Source organism: Ylistrum balloti, unplaced genomic scaffold, assembly GCF_031769215.1.
Source record: "Ylistrum balloti isolate Yb309-2 unplaced genomic scaffold, AGI_CSIRO_Ybal_v1 Utg371318, whole genome shotgun sequence".
Lineage (NCBI taxonomy): Eukaryota > Metazoa > Mollusca > Bivalvia > Pectinida > Pectinidae > Ylistrum > Ylistrum balloti.
The window spans coordinates 805,743-832,514 of NW_026782703.1; the positions used below are offsets into that span (position 1 = coordinate 805,743).

The 26,772-nt window shown below is 36.3% G+C and overlaps 2 protein-coding genes across 2 annotated transcripts in view; one reads left to right on the top strand and one right to left on the bottom strand.

Moving 5' to 3' along the window:
- Positions 1 to 18,105, bottom strand: part of LOC132562007 (glypican-6-like) — a 74,293-nt gene extending 56,188 nt beyond the window's left edge. The window contains exon 1 of the mRNA XM_060226733.1: positions 17,757 to 18,105. Coding sequence (XP_060082716.1) covers positions 17,757 to 17,907 — 151 coding nt within the window. The 5' untranslated portion in view covers positions 17,908 to 18,105. The remainder of the gene's footprint in view (positions 1 to 17,756) is intronic.
- An 8,427-nt stretch (positions 18,106 to 26,532) lies between these two features.
- The window catches only part of LOC132561997 (glypican-5-like), a 130,329-nt gene continuing 130,089 nt past the window's right edge, over positions 26,533 to 26,772 (top strand). The window contains exon 1 of the mRNA XM_060226723.1: positions 26,533 to 26,592. Coding sequence (XP_060082706.1) covers positions 26,533 to 26,592 — 60 coding nt within the window. The remainder of the gene's footprint in view (positions 26,593 to 26,772) is intronic.

A 26,772-nucleotide genomic window follows, 5' to 3' on the forward strand; every position in this document is an offset into this window, starting at 1 on the left:
ACCTTATCAGGGTTTCCGGGGCTGAAGGCAATCATTTTCTGGAATCCTTCGGTCACTTTTATTGTATCATAACAAATCCATATATCCAATAATGATACAGGTCTATTATTCTGGGGAAGTCAAATGGCCAGACAAGCTGTTCTGGACAATCACAGACATTGTCGGAAATCCTATAAAGTCTTTTGTCTAGTGTCAAAAGTCCAAGGCTGATATAGAATATTGTTTTTAGGTGGTGTCTAGATGTCAGAGAGGCCAGGGACAAAATATTTGTTCCTGAAATTTATCAGATATATCAACTCTGGCTAAAACAAGAGAGGTGGGCTTACTTCAGGTCAATATATACCATAGAACAGGTTTTTTTCTTCCACTAGGACCAAACTTTCATAATTTTCTAAAACTGACAAGATTTAATTCAGAAAGACTTACATTATCTTATTTTAGTTCTTGCTCTTAAATGGCTTAACTATGACAAGGTTAAAATTAGACATTCTGGTTCTGACACCAAATAACCAAATTTGTGAATTGCGAAACAAACCCATCATAATGGCATCATCTGCTAGAACTGTAATGACAGCTGATTTTCAAACATGAGCTTATTATATAACCTACACTTTTTAATTCCATTAGCTGAAGGTGCAAGGAATACAGGACATATCTAAATGCCAAATTTCCACATCAGGTTTCAATAATACATGTTAAATTTCATAACTAAAGTGAGACAAACTGGAATATTGGATTATCAATAGTTTTTTCTTTTGAATCCAGTTTGTGAGACACTGGTATTTACTAATTCTGTCCAACTGGATATATTTTTACTACGGGAAAATGTGGCAGTCTTAGGTAAAAGTGCCTGGGCGATGTAATAAACAAACTGCATGTGTCAGGTAATACTTAATGAGTGCTAAACCACTCTTTTCAAATGTCTTCTGTCCATGCTCTAAGCCAAGATTTTGTGTCAAGTTCTTTAATGATGTAACACCTTCGTGTCAAGCACTGAGCTGATGTTGATCAAACACCACAAATCTGTCTAGTATCCAGATAAATCTTGTTCGCTGAAATAGAGCCGTCTCCAGTAAGGCCTACCTATAGAATCAGACTAGCATGATCTGTCCGTAACGGTGACTAGCTATATGTTACTTCAGTATTGATAATGTTTAAAGGTTTACAAATAGGGACAAATGAAAGATGTCATTGATAACATTGTTTGACAACCTACAATACTATTGGTTGACCTACGATACCTGCGTTCCTGACACGAATATTTTACTGATTATAACTACAGATTAACTCATCCAAAAAGCATCACAATGCCTCATTACTGCTGTTATATAAAAAGAATGATCCCCTACATATAAATTCCTGTGCGAGATATATGTTTCAGGGACATCTATATATAATGGCTCTGATATATGTTTCAGGGACATCTATATATAATATACCTATGAACCACTTACACCCCCTCCCCCATGCCCTACAAAGATGCATCTGTCATGTGGGCCTATACATACTAATGATATAGATGTTAATTAAGACACAATATCAATAAAATTAACAACATAACTACATCATACTACCGTAATTGTCAAAAGAATACACCTCTATAGAATGGCCACAACAACCTTTTGTTAATCCCTATACATCAACAATGTTCTGGATTGCTATTGCTCTATATTGGACACATTTCCAATAGAGATAAGCCTGATCTAACAGAAGGAACACCAGTTTGAAGGTTTTTTATGTCCTGCGTGTAAAACTACTAAAACTACAATCTTCATGGTAATAACCAGGACATTTGATGACTTTCAACTCCATAAGATGTGATAATCTTTCCAACATTCTGAAATAGGTAGATTAGACCAAGAACGTACTCCATATTGATTCTAAAAAATAATTTTATCCTGATTTTTGTTTAAAAGTTGTGTAGATGAAAATGGTAAATATTTAAAGTGTACCATGGAAATTGAAAAAAGACAGCAATCTGGCTTCGGGATGTATTTTCTGAAATCAACCTCAAGCAGTGCACTGTAGAGCATATATCAATTCCAGTAAATTGTGTGAAAAGCTAGCTTTCTAGACAGTTCTAAAGCACAGACAGGAAAAAAAACCTTCAACTGCTTCCACAAATATGTTTCGCTTGAAATAAAAAAAACTGAACCTCAATTTACTTTTCCAGCTTTTCTTCATTCAATATGGAAAACCTCCCAAATCAGCAGTTGCCAAGTTTATGCATTAAATCTACACATCTATTTTCTTGACGAAGCAGTTTTAACTGCATTACCCCCCATCCCAACCAAACATCTTGTTTTTCCCCTTGTTTACAGCAAACTCTGACCTTAAACACAGCAAGGTTTGAAGCTAGTCATCAACATTGCGTGACCTTTTGCTTGTTTCTGGAAATAGGTGGCTTATTAAGCGTTTTATGAGGTAGGAAATCAATACGAACTTATACACATACAACAGGATAAATCTGTAGTCTGTACCTACGCCATCATGCTACGGATAATGATTAGTTTCCAATATCACCCGGTGTTGGAACGATCGTCATGAATCAATGACAGACAATTCCAATTCTATCTCCTCTCATTATTCATAGAATCGTTTTCTCCCCTGAGGATAATGTTCAATTTTAAAAACAATCGTTCAGTGATCATATATGAACATCCGTATACATCATGCATTATGGTGTGTGTTCTGCGAGTAATACCATGTTTACTGATGTTTCATCAGTATAAGCAAATACAATATTGTGTTTTTTCACACCACAATAAAATTATCCTGGAGAATTCTTCACAACAAATGAGTGAAACCCTCAGACCAATACAGCACCAAGCTTGCCAAATCTGACAACAAGGACAATTTTGTAACTACATTTCTTCTATCGTCACACGATACAATATGGCCTCCGGAACAGCTCATTAAAATTTCCTGGTGTATATTTGGCCCTTAGATATATTTTACATATACATACAAAACTATACTGACATTTCTCACATTTCTATTACTGAAGGTTCATCCTGAATAACAGAAAAGGTTTTTTTTCTCTATTTTCTCCACATCTCCACATTTGACTGCAATACCAAGGGAAAGCAACAAAAGTCTGATATGTGCAGGTGTTTCTGACTACCACTACATTGATATACTTATCATCAGGCTTTCAAGTGTTTCACAATTAAGTGATAATTTGAATCGTTTACAACTTCGACAACCACCTGAGCACAACCTTTGAGCACAACCTTCGGTTTCAAATGAACTAAACTGTATGTTCCTCATAAAAAAAAAAAGTTCATATAATTCAAAATCATGAATACATAGGAGATTATCAATTTGATTATATTCATTTTATGAAGACATGTACCGGATAATTCTTGAAATAACATAGGTTTATCAGAAATCAAGACCATCTACAGCAACAAAATATTTACCATCAATTTCATCAGTATTCTTATCATCAAACTTGGAAATCTATTGAACATTTTTACTTTGAAATAATCAATGTAATACACATTCTTCCCAGGTGATGCAGAAAATGTAAAAATCTTATGTTTGATGATGTTTGAGTGTTGCATAAATCGATGCTCTACACAACTATCACCACCATCTTAGAAGGCATTTCAATCCTGATAACCAGGTGTTTCCACAGCACCATAAACGCATCATCAACGGGGTCCAAGGCTCGGCCTTACAATCGTGTGCAGCTGAACAGACATTATGAAAACGAAATACTAAAAATTATCTTATTTTTTTCCGCAAGAATCTCATAGCTGGTAATAAGCCAATCAATATCTGTAATTGTTCAAAAGAACTACAAACAATGCTCTTTCATAGTCTTTTAAAACACCATGCCACTGCTGGCCCTCATTCCCATAGAAACACACCATGCCTTTTTTTACATGATCCTAGGACCAGGACATAACCTCTGACTAAGCATCTGAAGTGGGCCTATTACAGGACCCCAGGGCCAAAACATTACCAGACTCAAAATCAGGGGATGGTCTATTACAAGACAATTGTATAACATTACATTGGTTTTCTATTTTAATGATAAGCATAAAACAACAGTGAGCTTATATACGGGTTTGGGATTACTGGTGGGTAGATATATAGGCCTTTTGGGTTTCTTTGTAATAATAGTGAAAATAACAAAAGTCCACTTGATATGGGAATATTTGTAGTATATATTATTACTTAAAATATTCTGGTCTTGAACCTAATCTTTATCACTGCAGCTGAGTATATTACTGATAAAAACGAATCCAGATTTTACATAGTATCTATCTGTCATCTTTGACATTTCCACCGCTGGTCGCATTCTCCAAACCAGAACATAAAAATCTGTCATTTACATCATACAGTGCTGTGAATCGTTTTCCAATCGATACACTCTACAAACTGATATGATATCACAACCAACATTTTTTTTTTATATCTGTAATGATATTGACCCAATACAATATCCATAATACCTCTACTTGATCTCCAGCCAACCGGAAAAATATTTACAGCCCTGTGCAACTCCTGTGGATACTTTTCATATTTTTCTATCTCTTTTTTTTTCAGTATTGAATTTTCTGTTCCTAATGTGTCTTGTTCTTTAAACCAAAACTAAAACTACACTTCCCAAAAAATCAATAATTCAACAACAATTTTTTTACAGTTTTAATCATCTAGTATCTTTAAGATTTTGCTTGTTGGAACATGATCATGGAATTATCAACAAACTTCCTCTTGTTTCCACTCCAAATAAATCGTTTTAAATTTTACAAAAAAATAAACATTCTGTTTCTTCGAGATGAATCCCATAGAAGACTCAAATGATGTTACAAAGCAATCAGAAATCTGAGGTAAAGCATATGAACTAGTGGCCTCAAACAGCTTCACTACTGCCATAGCCACAGAAACCAGAAAACCAAAAGGCTTTCTGCCATAGCCAAACCAGAAAACCAAACAGCTTCACTACTGCCATAGCCACAGAAACCAGAAAACCAAAAGGCTTTCTAAAATCAGCAATCACAAACAGCTTCACTACTGCCATAGCCACAGAAACCAGAAAACCAAACAGCTTCACTACTGCCATAGCCACAGAAACCAGAAAACCAAACAGCTTCACTACTGCCATAGCCACAGAAACCAGAAAACCAAACAGCTTCACTACTGCCATAGCCACAGAAACCAGAAAACCAAACAGCTTCACTACTGCCATAGCCACAGAAACTAGAAAACCAAACAGCTTCACTACTGCCATAGCCACAGAAACCAGAAAACCAAAAGGCTTTCTAAAATCAGCAATCACAAACAGCTTCACTACTGCCATAGCCACAGAAACCAGAAAACCAAAAGGCTTTCTAAAATCAGCAATCACAAACAGCTTCACTACTGCCATAGCCACAGAAACCAGAAAACCAAAAGGCTTTCTAAAATCAGCAATCTCATTGTATAACACGGCTCATGGATTTCAACTATAATTTGTAAATGATATGAGATCAGTGTTGTTCATCAGAACAATTTGTCTAGCTTGTGTTTATATCTACAGTATACATATTTTCTGTGGCTATTTTTAGATAAATGGGATGACTTTTGATGCACATATCTTGTATCAGTATAACATACAGGTGCAGTCTGGATGACACTTACTTGGAATTCCACAGGTAAACATGTATCTAGTGTACATAGGCCACCAACAACAGTGTATTGTTGTCATATCTATAACTTTATCAGATACATTTTAGTCATATTAGTCAGTATTTCATTTCAGTAATAGATACCATAACTTTAGTATACATATTTAATGCCTACACACATTTTTGTATTCCCTTAACAAAAGGTTTCATATAATCTTGTCATATGATGAATTATGACAAAATCCTAACATATGAATTACGATTATCTTAAGTTTTATCAAATACATTTAATTTTTTTTACATTTAACACTGCATCTTATTTCTGATAAAAAGTTTCCATTAACCAGGTGCTATTTTGAATATTCATATTAAAGTTGACAATAGTTGTTTTGAATTCATGTAAGTACAGCCTTACTTTAAGCTAAGGACAAAGTAATACAATTACTCTATACACACATTAATAGTTTGTTAATGGAGAAATGAGTCAGTAATAAAAATTGTACGCATTTAGATACATGTACTTTGGAATTAAGATTACAGATAAAATATTTGTGAGCTGTAATATGCACATTACATCACAGATGTCATTAATGTGCACTATTGTTACATTTCTATGTCGCATTCCACGCCGGTACAACATCACAACCATCACATTTATTTAATTACAACATGTAAGCTACACCCAGCGCACCATCACCTAGACTTGGCATTAGGGCCTTGTGATATAATCGTGGATAAAAAAAGTATCACCATCACAAACAGCAAGCAAGAACAATATCTACTTTATTTCTTGTATTAAAATGATAGTATCTATGTAATACAAATATCATAAGTATAGATAGTTATAATAATCATGACATTAAGATACGAGTTATTCCAAGAATTTAGTTATAGTTTATATAGTAATCCTAGAGGACATGACTTGAAGTTCTAGAAATCGGATTTATAAAATAGAAATTGGATGTTTTCCTGCTTCTGAGAAATAAAACTTAACAATAAATGTCCTGAATGTCACATTTAAATAAAATGCAAATTTAACCTTACAACAAGATATAATACAAGAGATTCCTTTATAAAACATCACACTTTGGGATTATTTTGAACTTTGTTAGCAGATGTTTTTCCCTACACAACATCTTTTGCCATATTTGGAATTTATATGAAATCCATTCCTATTAAGCATAATCAGCGATGTCATTTAACAATTATATAGATAAATATTGTCCTTGTTAATCTCAGAATTCTTCCCTGATTAGAGAATAAATTTGTCAGTGATCAGAAACTTGATGGTGGTATGATGGCTTTTCGTGTCAGGGTTTGTGACTTGGGTGTTGGGATACATGACGCATGACTACATACACACAGACTTCTCAATAGGTCACACTAAGTGAAATTATCTTGGTGGGCAGGGTGAGTACTTGGTGACGGGGCAGGTTATTTAGATATCACAGACTGTGAGGTTGTGCCCTTCCGTTGACTTTTACACTTGAGGTAAAATCTGATACTAGTTCAATAGGAGTGCCCAGGTAGGAGTAATAAGTCATATGCCATTTATAAATTGGCCAGCGTTGCCTGTAGCAGTTCAACTTTGTTATACCTGTAAGGCAGGTGAGGTGTACCTATAAATACATATGTATGTCAGACACCTTAAAATAAGATTCCCACAATGGAAATGGGCATCAAATAGGAAACATAAACAGGTGTTAGATTAAAATCATTTATGTACAACTTTTGTTTTAAATCTAACATCTCTCACCTGTTAAACAGCAAGGCACACCTTTGATCAATGAAGCAATGGATAATTACAATATAGAGGCAACACTGATACACACCAGTAAATGAAACATATAACTTCTATTTTCATGTGATTTTTACTTATGCGTAGACCCTTAAGGACTTCCCAACATTCTATAACTTCACATGCATAGAGAGAAGGTCAAAACTTGAGGTGTAAAATCTGGAGTTTTATGACAGCCAAATGTATCATTTTATGACTTATGGACCTTTAACATGCCCCCCTCCTTCTCTCCTAACCTTAAATGAGATGTAATTTATGTCCCACCACACCGATCAGTTGTTAGTGTAACTGACCGACAGGGTTCACATTATCATCATCACTGACCAATCAAATGCCTCACAGACAAATAATTACACTGACAAAGTAAATATTTCAGGAATTTTTTTTAACAGAGGGTATCAGAATTGAACGGTCATTGGCTGACACGTCAGTATAATGGACAGTGCCATATATGACTAATTGTAACATTTTGACAAGTGGAGGGAGTTATCGTGAGACATCTGTGAATACAATTAACTGAAGCTCACTTTCCGTGTTACAGCTATTCATTACCTGAAACTAGAACTGATGTTCAATTTACACTTTTTGTCTGTTAAATTGATGCTTAGAAAAATTTCACCTATTTTTATTGAATCATTCTCAAACAAATTTTATGACAAATCTTGAAAGATTTTTAACTCACAACACCAGAAATAATTATACAATACAGTGTCATATGGCAATCCAAATTGAAATAGATGGATATTTTCGAAACATAAAAGCTCTGAGTTTAAGAAAAATATAAATCTCAAATGACACCTAATGTCTCTATTCACAATCCATATTCAATCCTTCAACTTCAGGCAAATTGGTCTTGATTTTTAACCTACATCTAACCCTTTAGTCACTAATGGTTTTAAACTAAATTGCTCCCAATTTATGCACTAGTTTGAAAGCAGGAGAAACACTTTTCTCCTATAAGTTATTAACTGTTTAAATGGACTTCTAATGTAAACAGCGTATGACATGGCCAGTAAAAGGCTTTAACCTTCTCACCCTGCATGTCTGAACTCTTAACTCTCAGCATATTAAAAGCTGGTATAGGCCTCAGGTATGTTTTAGTAACCTTCCATCCTTGAAATTATAGATGGCATCCATAAGCAATCAAAAGAGTACAAATATTTTCATTATAAAGAGCTTGAAATTCTCAAGTTATGATTAATTATAACTAATCCAAAAATTTAATTCACTGAAAACTTTTTGTATCAGAAATTTAGTTCAACCCATACTTTATCCGTAATACTGTATTCTGCAACTTCTTGTCTCAATGTCAAGGATTGGTTCACTTACTATAAAGCCAAAAATTGTACTGAATCCAGCAGTAATATGGGTTGACTTTATACAATGCATGAGCCTATTGATAAACATGATATAATAATTTCTATGAAATGAATATTAGCACACTGAACTGGCACATTTTTGTTTCCGTACTTGCAGTTGTTATAGGGGTTACCTTTTCAGAACTTTGTTAAATTGTTTCACTTTTACTGGTCAAAGAAATGACAAAACTAATGGACAATATCATGTTTCACTATAAATCAAAACAACAAAGATTTTAAAAATGTTATTGTCAGCTCACATTAAATCAATATTCCATTGTCTTTCCAGTGTGAAAAACATTTCCAATCAGGAGCTTGACACATATAATTTTATTTTTATTTTTTATTTCTTTTCTTCTGGAATTTGACATTGTATGCCTTTCAAGAATGTGATAACCAATTAAATGTTACAAATATTGAGAGTGACTTTTCATATTTATTTTCAAAAAGATCAAGATCTCTACCAATCTATTATCTCACACATTTAACTGTAACTTCATTCAGAACATAAAAAGAAAACAGAATTAATTTATCCTACACTTCCTTTGATAATTTTCAGAGCAGGTCTTGTTCTACTGGGTGGTCTAAATAACCAGTCAAATTATTTTCGAATTTTATGTAAGCACTTGTTCTCAATTTCCCATTAGATCTTGCCAACCATACTATGATAATGTAATTCTCTATTAAACTGTTCCATATTTTCAGAAAAAAAAAGTTTATAGTACAAATCTAACATCACTAGAGTTTTCTCCTTAGTTGTAACGCTGTGCCCACTGGTAATACAGTCAGAATTGCCTGATAATACCATTCAAAACAATTTTTACTAGATTGGGATGGAGATTAATTCAATCATACAATGTAAATTTCTATGTTATCACATTGGAAATATTTTAACTGGCTGAGGACCCAAACTTAATCATTTTTTGTAAATACTTAAAGACCAAACCAATGTAATTTTTTGTTTTCCTGTATAACTTTTAAGCTTATTGTTAGACAACGGAGACAGACCTACTATAACTTGTTATCATAGTTATGCCTGGTAATAATCCCATCAAAGCTTATTGCTGTTCACTGGTGACAATGTGTTCATTTTCAATGTCCAGTAATAAGCCCATCCCAGTGTGTGAGATTTGTGCTGTACCTCCGGACTTCTTGAGTGATACTTATTGTAGATAGGTACTCATGTCATAAGCAATCTAAAATGTGGGATATTGTCTATAGAATCTCCTGTTAATAACTTTGATGAATAAAATATTTGAAATATTAAGATTGTTTTTCTCTGTTACTTTATTTTGACACAGTAACAACTTTTTATGTGTAACCCTACTATATGACTTTGTAGTGCTAACATCCAGAACACCAATTCATCCTTCTTCAGAAATCTGGAATCAACTTCTAATAAAAAAACAAATGTCGAAAGCCAATAAGTTCTTATCCAGTATTTCTATATTATACTGTTTACATGTTTGTCCATTTATCACTGTCTTGTATCCATATCTAATTCTTGATTTTTGCTGTAATATTTATTTTGAAATTCAAGAAAAACAGCCTGGAGTCAGTGAGATTTCTTTTTTAATATTGATTATCAGGAATATGTTTTAAAGAAACCTTCTGACCTTATCTTTGGCCCCTGTGGCTACTTACTAGTTGAAAGTGACACTATTTACATCAACAATAGGGCACCTGCTGTCCTTCACCAGGTGTCTCATCTAATGGTTATTTTCTGACCAGTGGTCATTTCCAAAGGCTACTGACTCCCACAAAGGGTTCGGTCAATATTGACCCTATCATCTCCTCCACCAGACACAATAAACCTACAGCCCTATACCATCTACACTGACCACAGCTGACTGAAAGTCAAACGGCCATAATGCTATATGTCATCGTTATTGACAGGTCAATTTGGACAATCATCAAACCCTCCAGTCATAAAACATCCAACTACAAATTGTCTTGTCACATGTTAGTCCTATGTATTAAGGATCTAAGAGACAGGTAAAAACCTACCTTAACTCCAACACAAACACCCATCCAAAGGTGATTCAGGATAATCTACCTCAAGTCTTTTGTGACATAATGTGACAACACTGCGACATCAAAGACAGACAGTACTGTGTTATATGTCCTAATTGCTTTTTACCTGTACTTAAACAATTAGCATTATCCCATTACCTAACCTTGAGACAGAATTAGTAGCTTTTATTGTTATTCTTCCAATTAATGACTGATTTACGAACCGACCCAAGAACTCCATGTGAGCATGTATATGTAGCAAGACATTCTGACCTTGATCTACACCTACAAAGGGAAGTTTCCAAAAGAAAGTTACAACTTTAGAAAGACTATTACTACAAATTTGTTTTTACATGAATAATGATAGCACACTTAGAATGTTAAAGAGTTCCTTTCATTGGCTTGTTATATTTGGTTATTCCATTTTCGTTATCTAGATATTGCCGGAGTATATTCTGTCGAGTATATTCTGTCGTGATACTGAGCATTACCTATCATATATACCACATGCTGGTGATGTAATATAAACAAGTCCAATGTCCAATAATTAACCAGTCATGTTTCGGTAGCAGCGATATAACAAAAGTTTGTATGTATATACAAAAAAAACTACTGAAACTATGAACTGTGTGTAACATTCCCGTTGACCTATGCTTTCTGAACCAGAAAAAAAAGATAAAGGTAATCATTCAAAATGCCATAAACTTCAGACGTGACATTTACAGAAAGTTGTGTGACCATTGAAACCTGTGCCACTGGGATTTATACCGGATTAGGTACACAAGGCACTGCTAAATAAAACTGCAGAGATTTCACGTTATTCAGATCAAATTTAACTGTATCATTCATCCCATATTATTCATTATTTTTCATGTTGTCCTTCACATGTATATACTTTGGTAATTAGCAACAAAGTCAGATTAATGAAAAGAAAATCTTTATAAAAGAATGAATTCAACTGTCACTCAATCCAACATATAAGGTCACCTGCTCCATATAATGCCTTGTACAAAAGCTGGACAAAAATTGGCAAGTAATTAATAATTTGGTTCCATTTAATAGCTTGGTAAATGCTTTGACTTGAGATCTGTAATTAATTTTGATGTCCACAACATTCCGATCATTCTATGTCCACTTGTAAGGCACACATGTCTCAGTAACCGGGCACCCTAGTCGGTGATACATCTGTTTGTTCAGGGGACTTTTGCTCCATGATTGTGTTGAATCTCTCGACCTTGGGAGTCCTACTGTTTACCTCACAAAGGAATGTGTAATTTTGGAAACGTCAGCTTTAAATGAGAAGCTACTTCAGTGTGTTACTACCCAACCCATTATATTCATGAAGCTAATTTCTAATTCAAGACATTTTGCTTTATAATTGTGTCTCCTGGGACTGATATTAACAGCAACATCAGTTAGTAAAACATGTGTCTTTAACTGGATCAGTCCCTCGAATGTACACTACAGTAATTCTATAATATAAAGGTTGGGTTTACTATTCCTTAAACAGTCTGAATCATTTTGAGGCAGGGTTTCCTTGCAGCAACTGGTGGCTACATCATTGAACATGCATGGGAGGCCCAACCCTGAGCAGTTGAGTTAAAGTTTACTGCTCAAGGACACAACAGCACAAACTGATTTCTTTTTCAGCTGACTGAAGCACAAACCACCATAGGAAGGGACCATTGAACCTTAAACCTTTAAGGTTTTCTCTGACCTTCAAAAAACTTTCATCTCAACTCCTTAAATTAACAAAGGACTCCCATGGTCACTCTTAATCTAGCCTAATTCTAAACTGAGATCCGAGTTATGTATCAATGTATTTTTACAATACGCTGTCAGAAAAAATTCTTTCAAATGAACCTTTACAAAGATGAATTTAAAATATGTCAAACATTGCCAACATATATTGAATACACAATGTGATAGAAACATTTAATTTCACCTGGAATTTCAGTAGCAGTTCTACCCCTGAAAGGTTTCTTTAAAAACCACTTGTCAAATTTCACTTTTTTTGTACCAGGACTAAAGTCTTCTCTTTAGAAAGCAATGAGGTTCATGACAAATACCTTTTCTTCATAAATTTGATCTCTTTATTTAACTAGAGTCAATAGAAAAAACTCTGACAGATTCATCATCCAGACTATAGGGCTTTATAAACCACACCAACACAAAATAAGAATGTATATGAACAGAAACATTTCTGACCGTATCCCTCAACCTGTTATTTTTTTTGGTGTTCATATACTGGACAAGTCTTAACGAGTCTTTTATTCACACCTGTGTTTTATCCTAACCATGAGGGCTCTGTCGAGTCCAACATGATCAATTTGTCCTGTCGCAGCGTTCTAATTATTACCAACTCATCACTCCATGAATTAAGATAGATCAGCTCTGGCTATGTGCCACTGTCTCCTCTATATCCTCACTGCTGTGTAAAAGGTCACCACCTCTATATCGGTGGTAGATATTTAATCATTATCTTTAGAAACATCTGACCTTCGAACAAGATACAACAAACCTTATTTGGTATCAATTAAATTTCAAAATTTATAAAAAGATGCTGTTTATAAACAAATTAGATTTTATTGTAAAAAAATTCCAAGGTTTTTTTTCACTAAATGATTTCAAAACCAGATCAGACTTACATGAAATCAAAAAATAAATAGAAGTTATCTTAGATTCTTTGTTCTTTCAGCACCATTTCAACTTTGTTTTCTGTAGGTAACTGATAATCATACATTTATTCATTTATTTACAAAGCCCAAATGACCAGTGTGAAATCTTCACAACTTCTGTACATCTTCAAACATCATCCCCACAAAATGTTCAATGTAAATGTAGACCTGAGGATCACATATTTCAACATAAATATAGCTAAAGTTATCTTTATTCTAAATATAGACGTGCCCAATCAATAGCTGTAGACAAACATTGCTGTATGTCCTAAGTCCACAACTGGACAGGGAATAAAGGAACGTGTTTGTTGTGGGTGTCCTGCCCTACGCCTTACCTGTGTAAGCTGATCTGCTTTGATAACATCCTGTCGAAGGATTAAAATAAAAAGCTTGACCTTGTCATCGTTCAAGAATTTACAGATTATTTACTTTCTTTGTACCATAGAATTGTTCTTGCCAAAATATTCTAGTAGTGTACAAACATGCTACAGAAGTGAATGAATCAGATATATAATAGCTTTGGACAATAATTTGGTCTAGAATTAACTTTTTCTCTAACATTCCAATTCTGTTCTGGCAATATCAAAAACAAAGAAGCAATGAATGAAATATTTTGGATAATTAGTTTAGGGATTACAACTCATGATCACAGATTTAGGAGGATACAGAAACAAAGAGCCAGAGTAACTCGTTTTATCTGAATGAGGAGTGATATACCAAAAGTAGTGGTAGAATGAAGAGAACAAGAATATTTTCCTCTGTACTTGACATTTTGTGATAATTTATAGCGTGACAAGAATTTCGTATTTAGCAGAGCACTTTAGCTTGATAATTTATAGCAGCCATTTAGATGTCCCTAGGGTCAAATGTTCCTTCCTACCACCTACAATGTGTTGTTATCACTTAAGAGAAACACAATTTGTATATAACCTGCTCACTATTTTTACCTGGTCATAACAGGTAAAAACAACCTCTCCACACCTGCAGAGTCATATAGATGTCTAATATTGTTTTATGTTCATGTAAATTATTAGTTTTGTTTAAGATAAGTGAGAATGAGAGCTCTTCCACTCTCCAATCTTCTTAATTCCCTTCAGACTTTAAATTTACCAGTAATGCCTAAAACCCACCTGTGCTGATTAATTGAAGTGAAACGGCCTACATATTTTGTACATCTTGTTTTGTCCAACTGCTATCCCCAGAAACTTGTTATCCAGACACAAATAGCCAAGTTATCTCATTGTAATTACCTGTGAGACAGTATACCTGTGAGACCTAATTATGGTACTGAGACAGTGATCCAGTCCTGACAGGTATCTAAAGCCCCCTCCTCCCAATCAGATGAATGGCTATCTGATGTTTGACCCTGCCTACCTATATCTAGTGTCTCAGGTAAAACACACCCACCTCACCCCATCCCATATCAATCACACAAACTTGGTTGTTATAATCTTATTTATGATTACCAATGTGTATGACTGGGAAAAGAAGAGGTAATCCGACACAAATCTTTATATATCTTGACTACCATCTCCCCTTGTTTATACTCCAAATCCTATTTGAACTTCCACGGTTTAGGGCTATTTTACTCTAAATTGAATAATATTAATTAAGAATCAATGTTATAACCACTATGAATATGGTCTGGATTAGCCTTAGAGACAGACCTACACACAGTAAGGGTTCCAACACCCTACTAAATCCTAAGGAATTGGAGATACCAGAGTGAAGCATATCTGTGTAGCGAGTGAACAAAGGATGACCAAATCTATACACACATGAGCCTCTCACCATGCACCAGGGAGGGCCTGGATTGGGATTTGGGTTATTAAGTAGAAATTATCGATAAGTATCCATGTGTATAAGTCAGATGAGGTTGCCAGGAATATAAGAAGGGATTCAAGGATGTCAGAGGGAAAGAAAGGTGAATACAGATTAAATGTACCATCTTATCAAGGAGGAGAGGATTGGTGGGGTGTGTGCGTGCGAGAGGGGAGGGGTAGGGGGGAGGAAGGACATACATGGTGAGGGAAGGCAGATTACAGATTCAATGTACTGTAATTAGGGAGAGGGGAATGTTGTTGTTGTGTTGTTCAGCAGGAGAGAAGGAAAGATACCTCCCCCAAAGAGAGGCTAAAGGGTACAATAGTAGATCTTACAAACAACACAACAATTCAGTCTACAAGGAGTGTCTTTAAATCATATTACATGTGAAGCAGTCATTGTGTAAGACAATTATAGGGTCTACAAGGTACACAATGTGATTAATAGGGTTTTAAGTAAGTTATATGTAAACCAATTCTTGTGGAATATCCAGCCAAAACATAAACAGAACTTATTTCAACAATTTTACAAACAATGATACAAAACTTAAACAAGCGATTTTCATTGTTTTAACTGTATTTCATTTATATACAAAGAGAATTCAGAAAACAGTGATCAAAGTCACCGTTCTGTTTAATCTTTATGTACATCAATATTCTTTATTCACCATTCTGTCCTGTTACATGATTATTTTCAAAAAATCAAATGATGCTTTGTTTCTAAATGTATATCTTTATTTGATTGGTGCTCTAGTTTTTGTATTGTTGTAAAACTGAACAGTTATTAGTCATTTTGGCTGAATTCACTCTGTATTATGATTCATTCACTTACTGAGATAGGGGTAGTTTGTATTTATCTTGATAATCGTAAATGAAATCATTAGCATTATCACGATTGTCTTTTTCAGATATAGAGACCTGTTTTGCATTTCTGATACATCAAAACTTTTTTTTAAAAAACCCTTTCTGATAATAAATCAGATTCTCATACTCAACATGAAAGTTTAAATACTGCTGTATTTCACCTATATGTATAGACCAAAGATGCTGATTAATGTCAACCTTTGTTCAAAAAGAAAATGTGAAAGTCATTCACTGGCCTTCATTATAGTATATTTGGGTTTCTTTTCTTCTTTTAATCAATGATGCCTTTCAGATTCTTTGGTCATTCAAACAAAAATGCCAGGTAATTGCTAACAATGGTTATTGAAATAAGTGACAGTAATTCTTGGTTCAAGAGTTGCGTCATTAAGAAAGCACTTTTCACCTTAAGTGCACAGGTAAGTTTATCTGACAGGTGTCAGTATTACTCAACTCTCTGTAATTAACAGGTAAAGCTACCTATAGTCAGAATGAAAATGGACTTGACCACAAATATTCCACAATTTCCTGAACTACATTAATTAGTGATGTAATTCATCCACCATGTTATGACAATGACCAGTCTTTTTATATCATTAAAATTTTGAAGTCATTTCATTTGTACTTTGTGACCTCAGTCATTAATATTTTATACTCGTAAAAAATCAGTTCCACTGACCCTTATGCTTCAAAAGCGATATTCTCAACGAGGAATTTATTTCTGATTGTGTGTTTTTTCTCATGAAAGCCACCATTTATTATATTTTCAGATACATTTGAATAAGTAACACTTGTGCTTAAGACAATTATTATGTTCTTAATAACCTTTTTGTGTAACCTATACAAATATTTATACTCTATCTATTGATGAATTAAAATTGATGATGAAGCAAAAACCTGTTTAATGGGCTGAATTTGATTTTAAGTGAAACAAGGAAGAAATTCTTATGAAGGTTGATTATATCACATAATGTTCTAAAATCGGTCATGCATTGACATATAGTTTTAGGACACATTAATATTTCCTATCTGACACGTGACAGAGACAGTCAATTAATTTTCTTCTTCTGACAGGAATGACAGAAATTCATAATATTATGTTTAGTTTTGTGAAGCAAATAGGTTATTACTACAAACAAATTTTTAAATGAAATAACCTATATATATCACAGTGAATTATCATTATCAATTACAGATAGGGGGCTGTGGTCAGTCTTTTTAACATGTTTTAATAAGCAGTCACTTGAAAGATACAATATTTGAGCGTTCATTCTAGTCCGTCTCTGTATGAAACAACAAAGAACTTTTCAACAGTTCTTCAGTGATATATTTTTTTTTTCAGATAAATTCAGTGTATTGTCTTTTTCATAAATTTATATAAAAAAGTCGATATCGGGTACAAATGCCATGCCCTTTTCAGTAATTTAAACACAAATTCCACTCGCTGCTAAAACAAGTGTATTCTCTATTTGAAGTGAGCAGCTTACACAGCTAAGAGCGTCTGTAGTGTATTCATGACTCGTGCCGATAACGGCATCAGAGGTTTTGGTCGAAAAAACTTTTCTTTGATGAATTAAGACTTCCTGAAATTACAAACCCGAACTTACCAGAGATCGCCTGAATCGGAACGTCATGTTCGTTGCCACCCTGAGCAATATAAGCTCGTTTGACTTCAATACAGGCCAAATTTAAACCGTGACTTCCAACAAAAAGAATGAATAACACACACCAGCACGGAGTTAATTTGGTGGCGGCCATTTTCCTGCTATTTCAATGTCCGACCGCTGTTTACATGTAGGAATACTCCCGTTATTATTTCATTACACCATAGGTGTTGGTTTGGAATTCACAAAATAATCATAAATCCATTCGGTTGTCTACGAACGAAAAGTAAACGCCATGTTCGCTGTTCACGTGCTCAATGAATCGGATTATCCGTGTCGAGGGATTGTCCTCAGCTTGACTGTATTGCAGAGCTCTCTCCTAATGCCTCAGAGGAGGATCTGTTTACATTGGCTGTTCCTTTTAACTCCCCGTCCGTAGAAGCGTCTGAATGACGTTGAACGGTCTCGGTTCATTGATTCGTACTCAATAGTTTAGTGGTCACTCAGAAATAGTTATTGTACATCTTAATGCGTCGATATTTTATTTTTGATCGCACATTCGCATATGTTTAAACCAATGAAGATCTTTTATGTAGATATCTTCGCATGACATATAATACAGGGCGGTGAAAGGAACGGCACGAATTCCGTAATGCAGAAACCATAATTTCATTGGCTCCGTTTGTTCTCGTGTGTTAGTTGAATTAGGAAATTTCTCGGATTATTAAATGAAAATTTGATATTAACAAATGTGATCGCTGTAGATTATATTAATTTAATGTCAATCACATATTGTAAACAATATTGAAAAAAATTATTGAGGATGCGTGCGAGCACCTGCTCTGTTTGTAAACATAAATTCGGATTAAACTTGTAAAGCGATTATTTTCATTTACTTCTGATATCACCACGGAGTTATTTATTAATGAGTCCGTTGATTTGTCGCGGACAAACAATTAATGTGAAAACTGCAATTTGTGAATTTTGCTCATGGATCTTTTAAAGGAGTACGTCAGTCCAAGATTACTATACGATTTTAAATGTCATGAAATCCGACAGACCTGTGATATTTGTCTTACTTGGATAAAGTACTCTTTGGTGACGTGTTAGTTACATATCACAATCCATTGGATAGCTATCTGTGGTTTAACTGACATCACGCTGGATATCGGGATACGGTGACCATGCACACTTACCAAGTTTCTGAACTATCCATCTAGATGATATATTGGCAAAGATATGGATTTCCTTTTGACGAACAAACGAAAAAAAATATATATACATATTTCATTATTGTTTTTACTGACAAATTGGGTGTTAAAGTTATGATGTCAACTTATTTAGAAGCTGTCCATACATGGAGCTAAAAATCAGGCCATCTCCCTCCTAAATCGGGAGGAACGATAAGTGTGAATTGGTAAGCTACTTTTTGCATTGGATAATTTTAGAATATTCCTGGTTTACCCTATCTGATACATAAATTATATAAAACTTATTCAAACTTCATGTTGAAAAAGTCGTTAAGGCGGCGACTACAATTGTCATCTGAGAGTCTTTCTATAATGTTATTGTCCCACGTGGTTGAAAATGTATGTCGCTTAAAGTTGTAACTTACTAAAAACACGTTGTTCATAAATAGTAAAATAAAATAAACACGTACACTGTAAGTCATTTCTCTGACACACATTAAAAGAGATATACTGGAAATCTCAAGTGCTTCTTTTCATAGTCTCGCGCGAAACAGAACTATGATGAAAATAGTAGGTCTCCGTCTTTTTTAATTTAATTTTAATTAATTTTCATCCCACTAGAGCTAATATATCAGATAAAATAAAATCTGGAATCATTTAAAAATTAAATTAACCACTGCATAATGATAAGTTCTATTAAATAAATAAAATTTACAAAGCTGCAAAATCCTTACAACATTTAATGCCCCAGCATACCCCTTCGGATATAGTTAAGGGGAGGTTACTCTAATGTGCTCGCTCCCATAGTGTCTTTTCTAAGTTACTTCTTTTTTATTTTGGGATGTTAAAATACCAATTCATGTACAACAATATAAGCGCGTACCATTTAAATGATTATGAGAGAGAGAGCTGGGGTGAGGGGGTAGGGGGTGGGGTGAGAGGGAGTCTAGTAAAATGGTAAAATCGTAGTCGATGGGACATATGTGCGAATTTTACCCACATTGTGGTGACACTCTTACACGACGAATTTTGAAGTATCTCAATAGTACCCAAAAAGCATGTTTTCTTTTCCTTGTAAATGTATGAGGACATTATTTCTCATTTATGCGAGGACCTTGCTCTGATGTCCTTGAACTACGGAGATAAGTATGTGCTCACTAGACCGTCTTTCAAATTAAAAACAGACCCAGAATTATCCAGTATTCAGGAGAGATTAAATTGGATCGATGAGTTACTTGTCACTACCATATCTATGATATTGTCATTGAAGATGAGTCAACAGAATTTCTTTGTGGTCAGGTCCCAACAGATAATAGTGAAATGGTAGGGAGAGAGGGGGGATATTTTACGACAGTTTCAACTGAATATGTTTTTTTCTTTAATCCAATGTCTTAAGGTTTTGTCTATGCTTCGAAAGAATAGGAAGAGACGAGCTTCTTATCGGAAGTCAGACATGTATCTATCTTTTCGCGCATGTAAAAACATAAATAACAACCATTATGCTTTGTTATTTTCTCATTCGACTAAATTAATTAAGCAGGGAATAGTTTTTGTTCACTCTCCATTCAGGCGTGGTGGAATTAATTAACCAGTCTATCATCGTCTGTGCTAGGTAGGTGGTATTTCATTATATTGAAACGTGAATAGGATCGCATGTTTACAATCCATGACCGCATTTGTTTTTATTGAAATAGTTTCACGTGAAATAGCAGAAAGCAAAATGGGAAAAAACACAAGGAAACAGCTTATTACAAATTAACTTTCCAGTAACACAGTGACCAGTAATTCATGAACTTCTTTGAGCAACTCTTGGAACTATCTAGGTCTCTGCTCTGTGTCTCTAGGCAATTCGTGGCCTGTGTAGGTCTCTGAGCAACTCATAGACATATTGTTTGAGTCTCTGAGCAAAACTTGCACCATCTCGGTCTCTGAGCAATTTGTGGACCGATCTGGGTCTCCGAGCAATTTGTGGACCTAGCTGGGTCTCCGAGCAATTTGTAGCCGGATCTGGGTCTCCGAGCAATTTGTGGAGCAATGTAGGCCTCCGAGCAATTTGTGGACCGATCTTGGTCTCAGAGCAAATTATGGACCTATCTGGGTCTCCGAGCAATTCTTGGACCTATGTTGGTCTCCGAGCAATTTGTAGACGGATCTGTGTCTCTGAGCCTTTACACGACCATTGGAATATATTGATTGTTCACTCATTGTCACCCAATTAACAAATGTATAATGACAGTTTTTTTTTCAGATATATCGTTTTGTTATTGTTCGTGCAGAAATTCTTCCCGAACCAATCAGATCAGTTACAGATCTACATCAAAATTAGTGTAAATGACCTTATTCGGCTTGTCAACATGTGTATGTAATTTATGGTCGGGTGAACACATATATCTATTTGAAATATCGTTATAAATGCCACGCCAACACCGTGTCCCTGTGACTTTCGGAACAAAATCTCACCTATCTGTGAAATCTGATCCCGGGTAGAATCCAGAGGAACTGTTTGTATGGTGGAGGAAGCGTAGATCGTGAATGAACTCGCAAGGTTAATCCGTCCAGATCGGCTGGACTCACCCATCCGTATATATCTCCTTACCCCATCACTCGAGCCCGCAATAGTGAAGATAACTGACATTGTGCACGCTGTTCACAAATTAGTGTAGGTTGTTTAGTTGTCCAGAGAAATATTTTAATGTTCTCCCTTTTATTTTGCAGTTTGAATTCCAATGTATACATAGAATGGATGATTCACCCGGCCGTGGGTGGTAAAAGCTTTAAACTGTCTGAACTTTCATACTGCATCACCAATAAGGTTTTGCAACAAGTTATGATAGTTTGATAACATATAGTTTACTCCAAGCTTATCTGAAGATGTAGTCCAAATTATAGAATGCGATTTATGAATGGATATATGTGTTTATATTTCCTATAAGATTTTTCTCTCCTGTTTTCATCACTTCATGTCTTTTTGTTTATACTTTGGATAATTTCAAAGTGTGAAAGAACATCATACAGCTTAACATTACACCGACTTTCATCGACTCTCGCACATCCATTCAGCTGCCAGTTAATTCAATGACTTGTTTCTACTATAACGATATCTTTGACGGCTGACTAACAAACTGACATGCCGGATAGAATGCCAAGTGATACAGACTGATGAAAAGTACTTTCCATATGAGAACTGTGTTGATGCTATTTTCCACTTTATGCTAAAATGAATTGTAAATACAATGTAATCCGATGCCTTATTGCATAAAAAACAAATGGGACGGATTTATAACACCGTTACAATGGCTTACGGCTGACACTATTGTTTCATAGAGAAATATAGTATTTCCTCGTCCTGATGCTCGTTAGTGTGCATTTTGAGTTTCTTGTCTTTAAGCTCGTTGGTGTACCTTGTGGGTAAATTGTCTTGCTAGTAGTTGTATGCTTTGTGGGTTTCTTGTCTTATTGTTCGTTGGTGTGCCTTGTGAGTTCCATATCCTGATGTTCGTTAGTGTGCCTTGTGAGTTCCATGTCCTGATGTTCGTTAGTGTGCCTTGTGAGTTCCATGTCCTGATGTTCGTTAGTGTGTCTTGTAAGGTTCATGTCCTGATGTTCGTTAGTGTGCCTTGTGAGTTCCATGTCCTGATGTTCGTTAGTGTGCCTTGTGAGTTCCATGTCCTGATGTTCGTTATTGTGCCTTGTGAGTTCCATGTCCTGATGTTCGTTAGTGTGTCTTGTAAGGTTCATGTCCTGATGTTCGTTAGTGTGCCTTGTGAGTTCCATGTCCTGATGTTCGTTAGTGTGCCTTGTTTGTAAGTTCCATGTCCTGATGTTCGTTAGTGTGTTTTGTTTGTAAGTTCCATGTCCTGATGTTCGTTAGTGTGCCTTGTGAGTTCCATGTCCTGATGTTCGTTGGTGTGTTTTGTTTGTAAGTTCCATGTCCTGATGTTCGTTAGTGTGCCTTGTAAGTTCCATGTCCTGATGTTCGTTAGTGTGCCTTGTTTGTAAGTTCCATGTCCTGATGTTCGTTAGTGTGCCTTGTTTGTAAGTTCCATGTCCTGATGTTCGTTAGTGTGCCTTGTAAGTTCCATGTCCTGATGTTTGTTAGTGTGTTTTGTTTGAAAGTTCCATGTCCTGATGTTCGTTAGTGTGCCTTGTAAGTTCCATGTCCTGACATTCGTTAGTGTGTCTTGAAAGTTCCATGTCCTGATGTTCGTTAGTGAGTCTTGTAAGTTCCATGTCCTGATGTTCGTTAGTGTGCCTTGTGAGTTCCATGTCCTGATGTTCGTTAGTGTGTCTTGTAAGGTTCATGTCCTGATGTTCGTTAGTGTGCCTTGTGAGTTCCATGTCCTGATGTTCGTTAGTGTGCCTTGTTTGTAAGTTCCATGTCCTGATGTTCGTTAGTGTGTTTTGTTTGTAAGTTCCATGTCCTGATGTTCGTTAGTGTGCCTTGTGAGTTCCATGTCCTGATGTTCGTTGGTGTGTTTTGTTTGTAAGTTCCATGTCCTGATGTTCGTTAGTGTGCCTTGTAAGTTCCATGTCCTGATGTTCGTTAGTGTGCCTTGTTTGTAAGTTCCATGTCCTGATGTTCGTTAGTGTGCCTTGTTTGTAAGTTCCATGTCCTGATGTTCGTTAGTGTGCCTTGTAAGTTCCATGTCCTGATGTTTGTTAGTGTGTTTTGTTTGTAAGTTCCATGTCCTGATGTTCGTTAGTGTGCCTTGTAAGTTCCATGTCCTGACATTCGTTAGTGTGTCTTGAAAGTTCCATGTCCTGATGTTCGTTAGTGAGTCTTGTTTGTAAGTTCCATGTCCTGATGTTCGTTAGTGTGTCTTGTTTGTAAGTTTCCTGTCCTGATGTTCGTTAGTGTGTCTTGTTTGTAAGTTTCCTGTCTTGATGCTCTTTAGTGTGCCTTGCGAGTTCCTCGTCTTGATAGTTGTTTGTGTGCCTTGTGAGTTCCTCGTCTTGATAGTTGTTTGTGTGCCCTGTGGGTTCCTTGTCTTTATGCTTGTTTATGTGCCCTGTGGGTTTCTTGTCTTTGATGCTCGTTGTGTACCTTCTGAGATCCTCGCCTTGGTGCTTGTTAGTGTGAGTAACGTGTCTTGGTTAATATCTCTTGCGGGTTTCTTATCGTGATGCTCGTTAGGGTTGCATTGTGAGTTCCTTGTCTTGATGATGATAAGTGTACATTGTAAGCTTCCTGTCTTGATACTCGTTTTAGCTTGCCTTGTGGATTCCTTGTTTTGATGCTCGTGTTCAGAGAGTGCCATTTGAAAACGTGACTTACTTACTTACCTGGAATGTCCAGGATTTATAGAAGGGGTGTTTTCATTGAAACAGAAGACGCTTGCTCTCTTGGACCAGTACTTTTATCGTGTACTTTCCTGAGAGTTTGCTTGTTTAATCATGCTCTTGTTCATATTTTGTCCTGGGTTAATAGAATCGAAGGTTGGATTATGAATCTGTTGACATGTTGATGATTTCTTTGTTGTAACACCAACACCTAACAGCCTGTTACTGTTATAAGAATGTTGTCTTGTAAACGCATTTTTCATCTAGATCTCATCATTCCTGTTTCCCGGTCTAGTTGTCTTGCAGGTACATCGTAAAAATTGTGCCTACTGCCCCATCGCATACTCACAAGAGGAGACTCACTTTGGGATCCATTTTTTTCTCTGCTCTACGTTTTTCTTATGTCTGCCTTGATACTGACCAACTTTCAACCATGGAAGGGACGGTTTTTGATAAATTCTGCTCCGCCAGTATGATTCAGTATGGCAGCTGAAGGCTTCGGCAGTATGTTCAGTGTGACATCTGAAGGCTTCGGCAGTATGATTCAGTGTGACATCTGAAGGCTTCGGTAGTATGTTCAGTGTGGCAACTGAAGGCTACGGTAGTATGTTCAGTGTGGCAGCTGGAGACTTCGGTAGTATGTTCAGTATGGCAGCTTAAGACTTATGCAGTATGATTCAGTGTGGCAGCTGAAGGCTTCGGCAGTATGATTCAGTGTGGCAGCTAAAGACTTATGCAGTATGATTCAGTGTGGCAGCTGAAGTCTTCGGTAGTATGTTCAGTGTGGCAGCTGAAGGCTTCGGCAGTATGATTCAGTGTGGCATCTGAAGGCTTCGGCACTAAGATTTAGTGTGGCAGCTGGATGTCTTCGGCAGTATGATTCAGTGTGGCAGCTGAAGTCTTCGGTAGTATGTTCAGTGTGGCAGCTGAAGGCTTCGGCAGTATGATTCAGTGTGGCAGCTAAAGACTTATGCAGTATGATTTAGTGTGGCAGCTAAAGACTTATGCAGTATGATTTAGTGTGGCAGCTGAAGGCTTCGGCAGTATGATTCAGTGTGGCAGCTGAAGGCTTCGGCAGTATGATTCAGTGTGGCAGCTGAAGTCTTCGGCACTAAGATTTAGTGTGGCAGCTGGATGTCTTCGGCAGTATTATTCAGTATGGCATCTGAAGGCTTCGGCACTAAGATTTAGTGTGGCAGCTGGATGTCTTCGGCAGTATGATTCAGTGTGGCAGCTGAAGTCTTCGGTAGTATGATTCAGTGTGGCAGCTAAAGACTTATGCAGTATGATTTAGTGTGGCAGCTGAAGGCTTCGGCAGTATGATTCAGTGTGGCAGCTAAAGACTTATGCAGTATGATTTAGTGTGGCAGCTGAAGGCTTCGGCAGTATGATTCAGTGTGGCAGCTGAAGGCTTCGGCAGTATGATTCAGTGTGGCAGCTGAAGTCTTCGGTAGTATGTTCAGTGTGGCAGCTGAAGGCTTCGGCAGTATTATTCAGTATGGCATCTGAAGGCTTCGGCACTAAGATTTAGTGTGGCAGCTGGATGTCTTCGGCAGTATGATTCAGTGTGGCAGCTGAAGTCTTCGGTAGTATGTTCAGTGTGGCAGCTGAGGGCTTCGGTAGTATGTTCAGTGTGGCAGCTGAAGACTTATGCAGTATGATTTAGTATGGCAGCTGAAGGCTTCGGCACTATGATTTAGTGTGGCAGCTGGATGTCTTCGGCAGTATGATTCAGTGTGGCAGCTGAAGACTTATGCAGTATGATTTAGTATGGCAGCTGAATGCTTCGGCACTATGATTTAGTGTGGCAGCTGGATGTCTTCGGCAGTATGATTCAGTGTGGCAGCTGAAGACTTATGCAGTATGATTTAGTATGGCAGCTGAAGGCTTCGGCACTATGATTTAGTGTGGCAGCTGGATGTCTTCGGCAGTATGATTCAGTGTGGCAGCTGAAGGCTTCGGTAGTGTGTTCACTGTGGCAGCTGAAGGCTTCGGTAGTATGATTCAGTGTGGCATCTGAAGGCTTCGGCAGTATGATTCAGTGTGGCATCTGAAGGTTTCGACAGTATGATTCAGTGTGGCAGCTGAAATCTTCAGCACTATGATTCAGTGTGGCAGCTGAAATCTTCAGCACTATGATTCAGTGCGGTAGTTTGAAGTCTTCGGCAGTAGGATAACACTATCAAGTCGGCATTAGTTCCGCACTATCACAAAGAAGCTTACACGAAACCATTGCAAACAACACTTGCAGTCACCTAACATCCATAAGCCAAACACAAGTCTAAAACTAAACCTCATGCCTCATATACATGACGGATGTACTCGATGAAGCAGAAGACACTTACCCTTTCGGAGTACCTGGTACCTTTGTAAGTGTCTCTGTGTAAATATCAGTTCGTGTTTTAGTCTCGTCTTATCTATCGTTTTATTGGGATTTTGTTTATATGTTGGTATTTCCTTTGTGTTGGGAGAATGCTTGGCAAATGACAACATCAAATAAGAAAGTAACTTACCGGAATAAATCACTACAGGTTTAAGTCCACAATTCG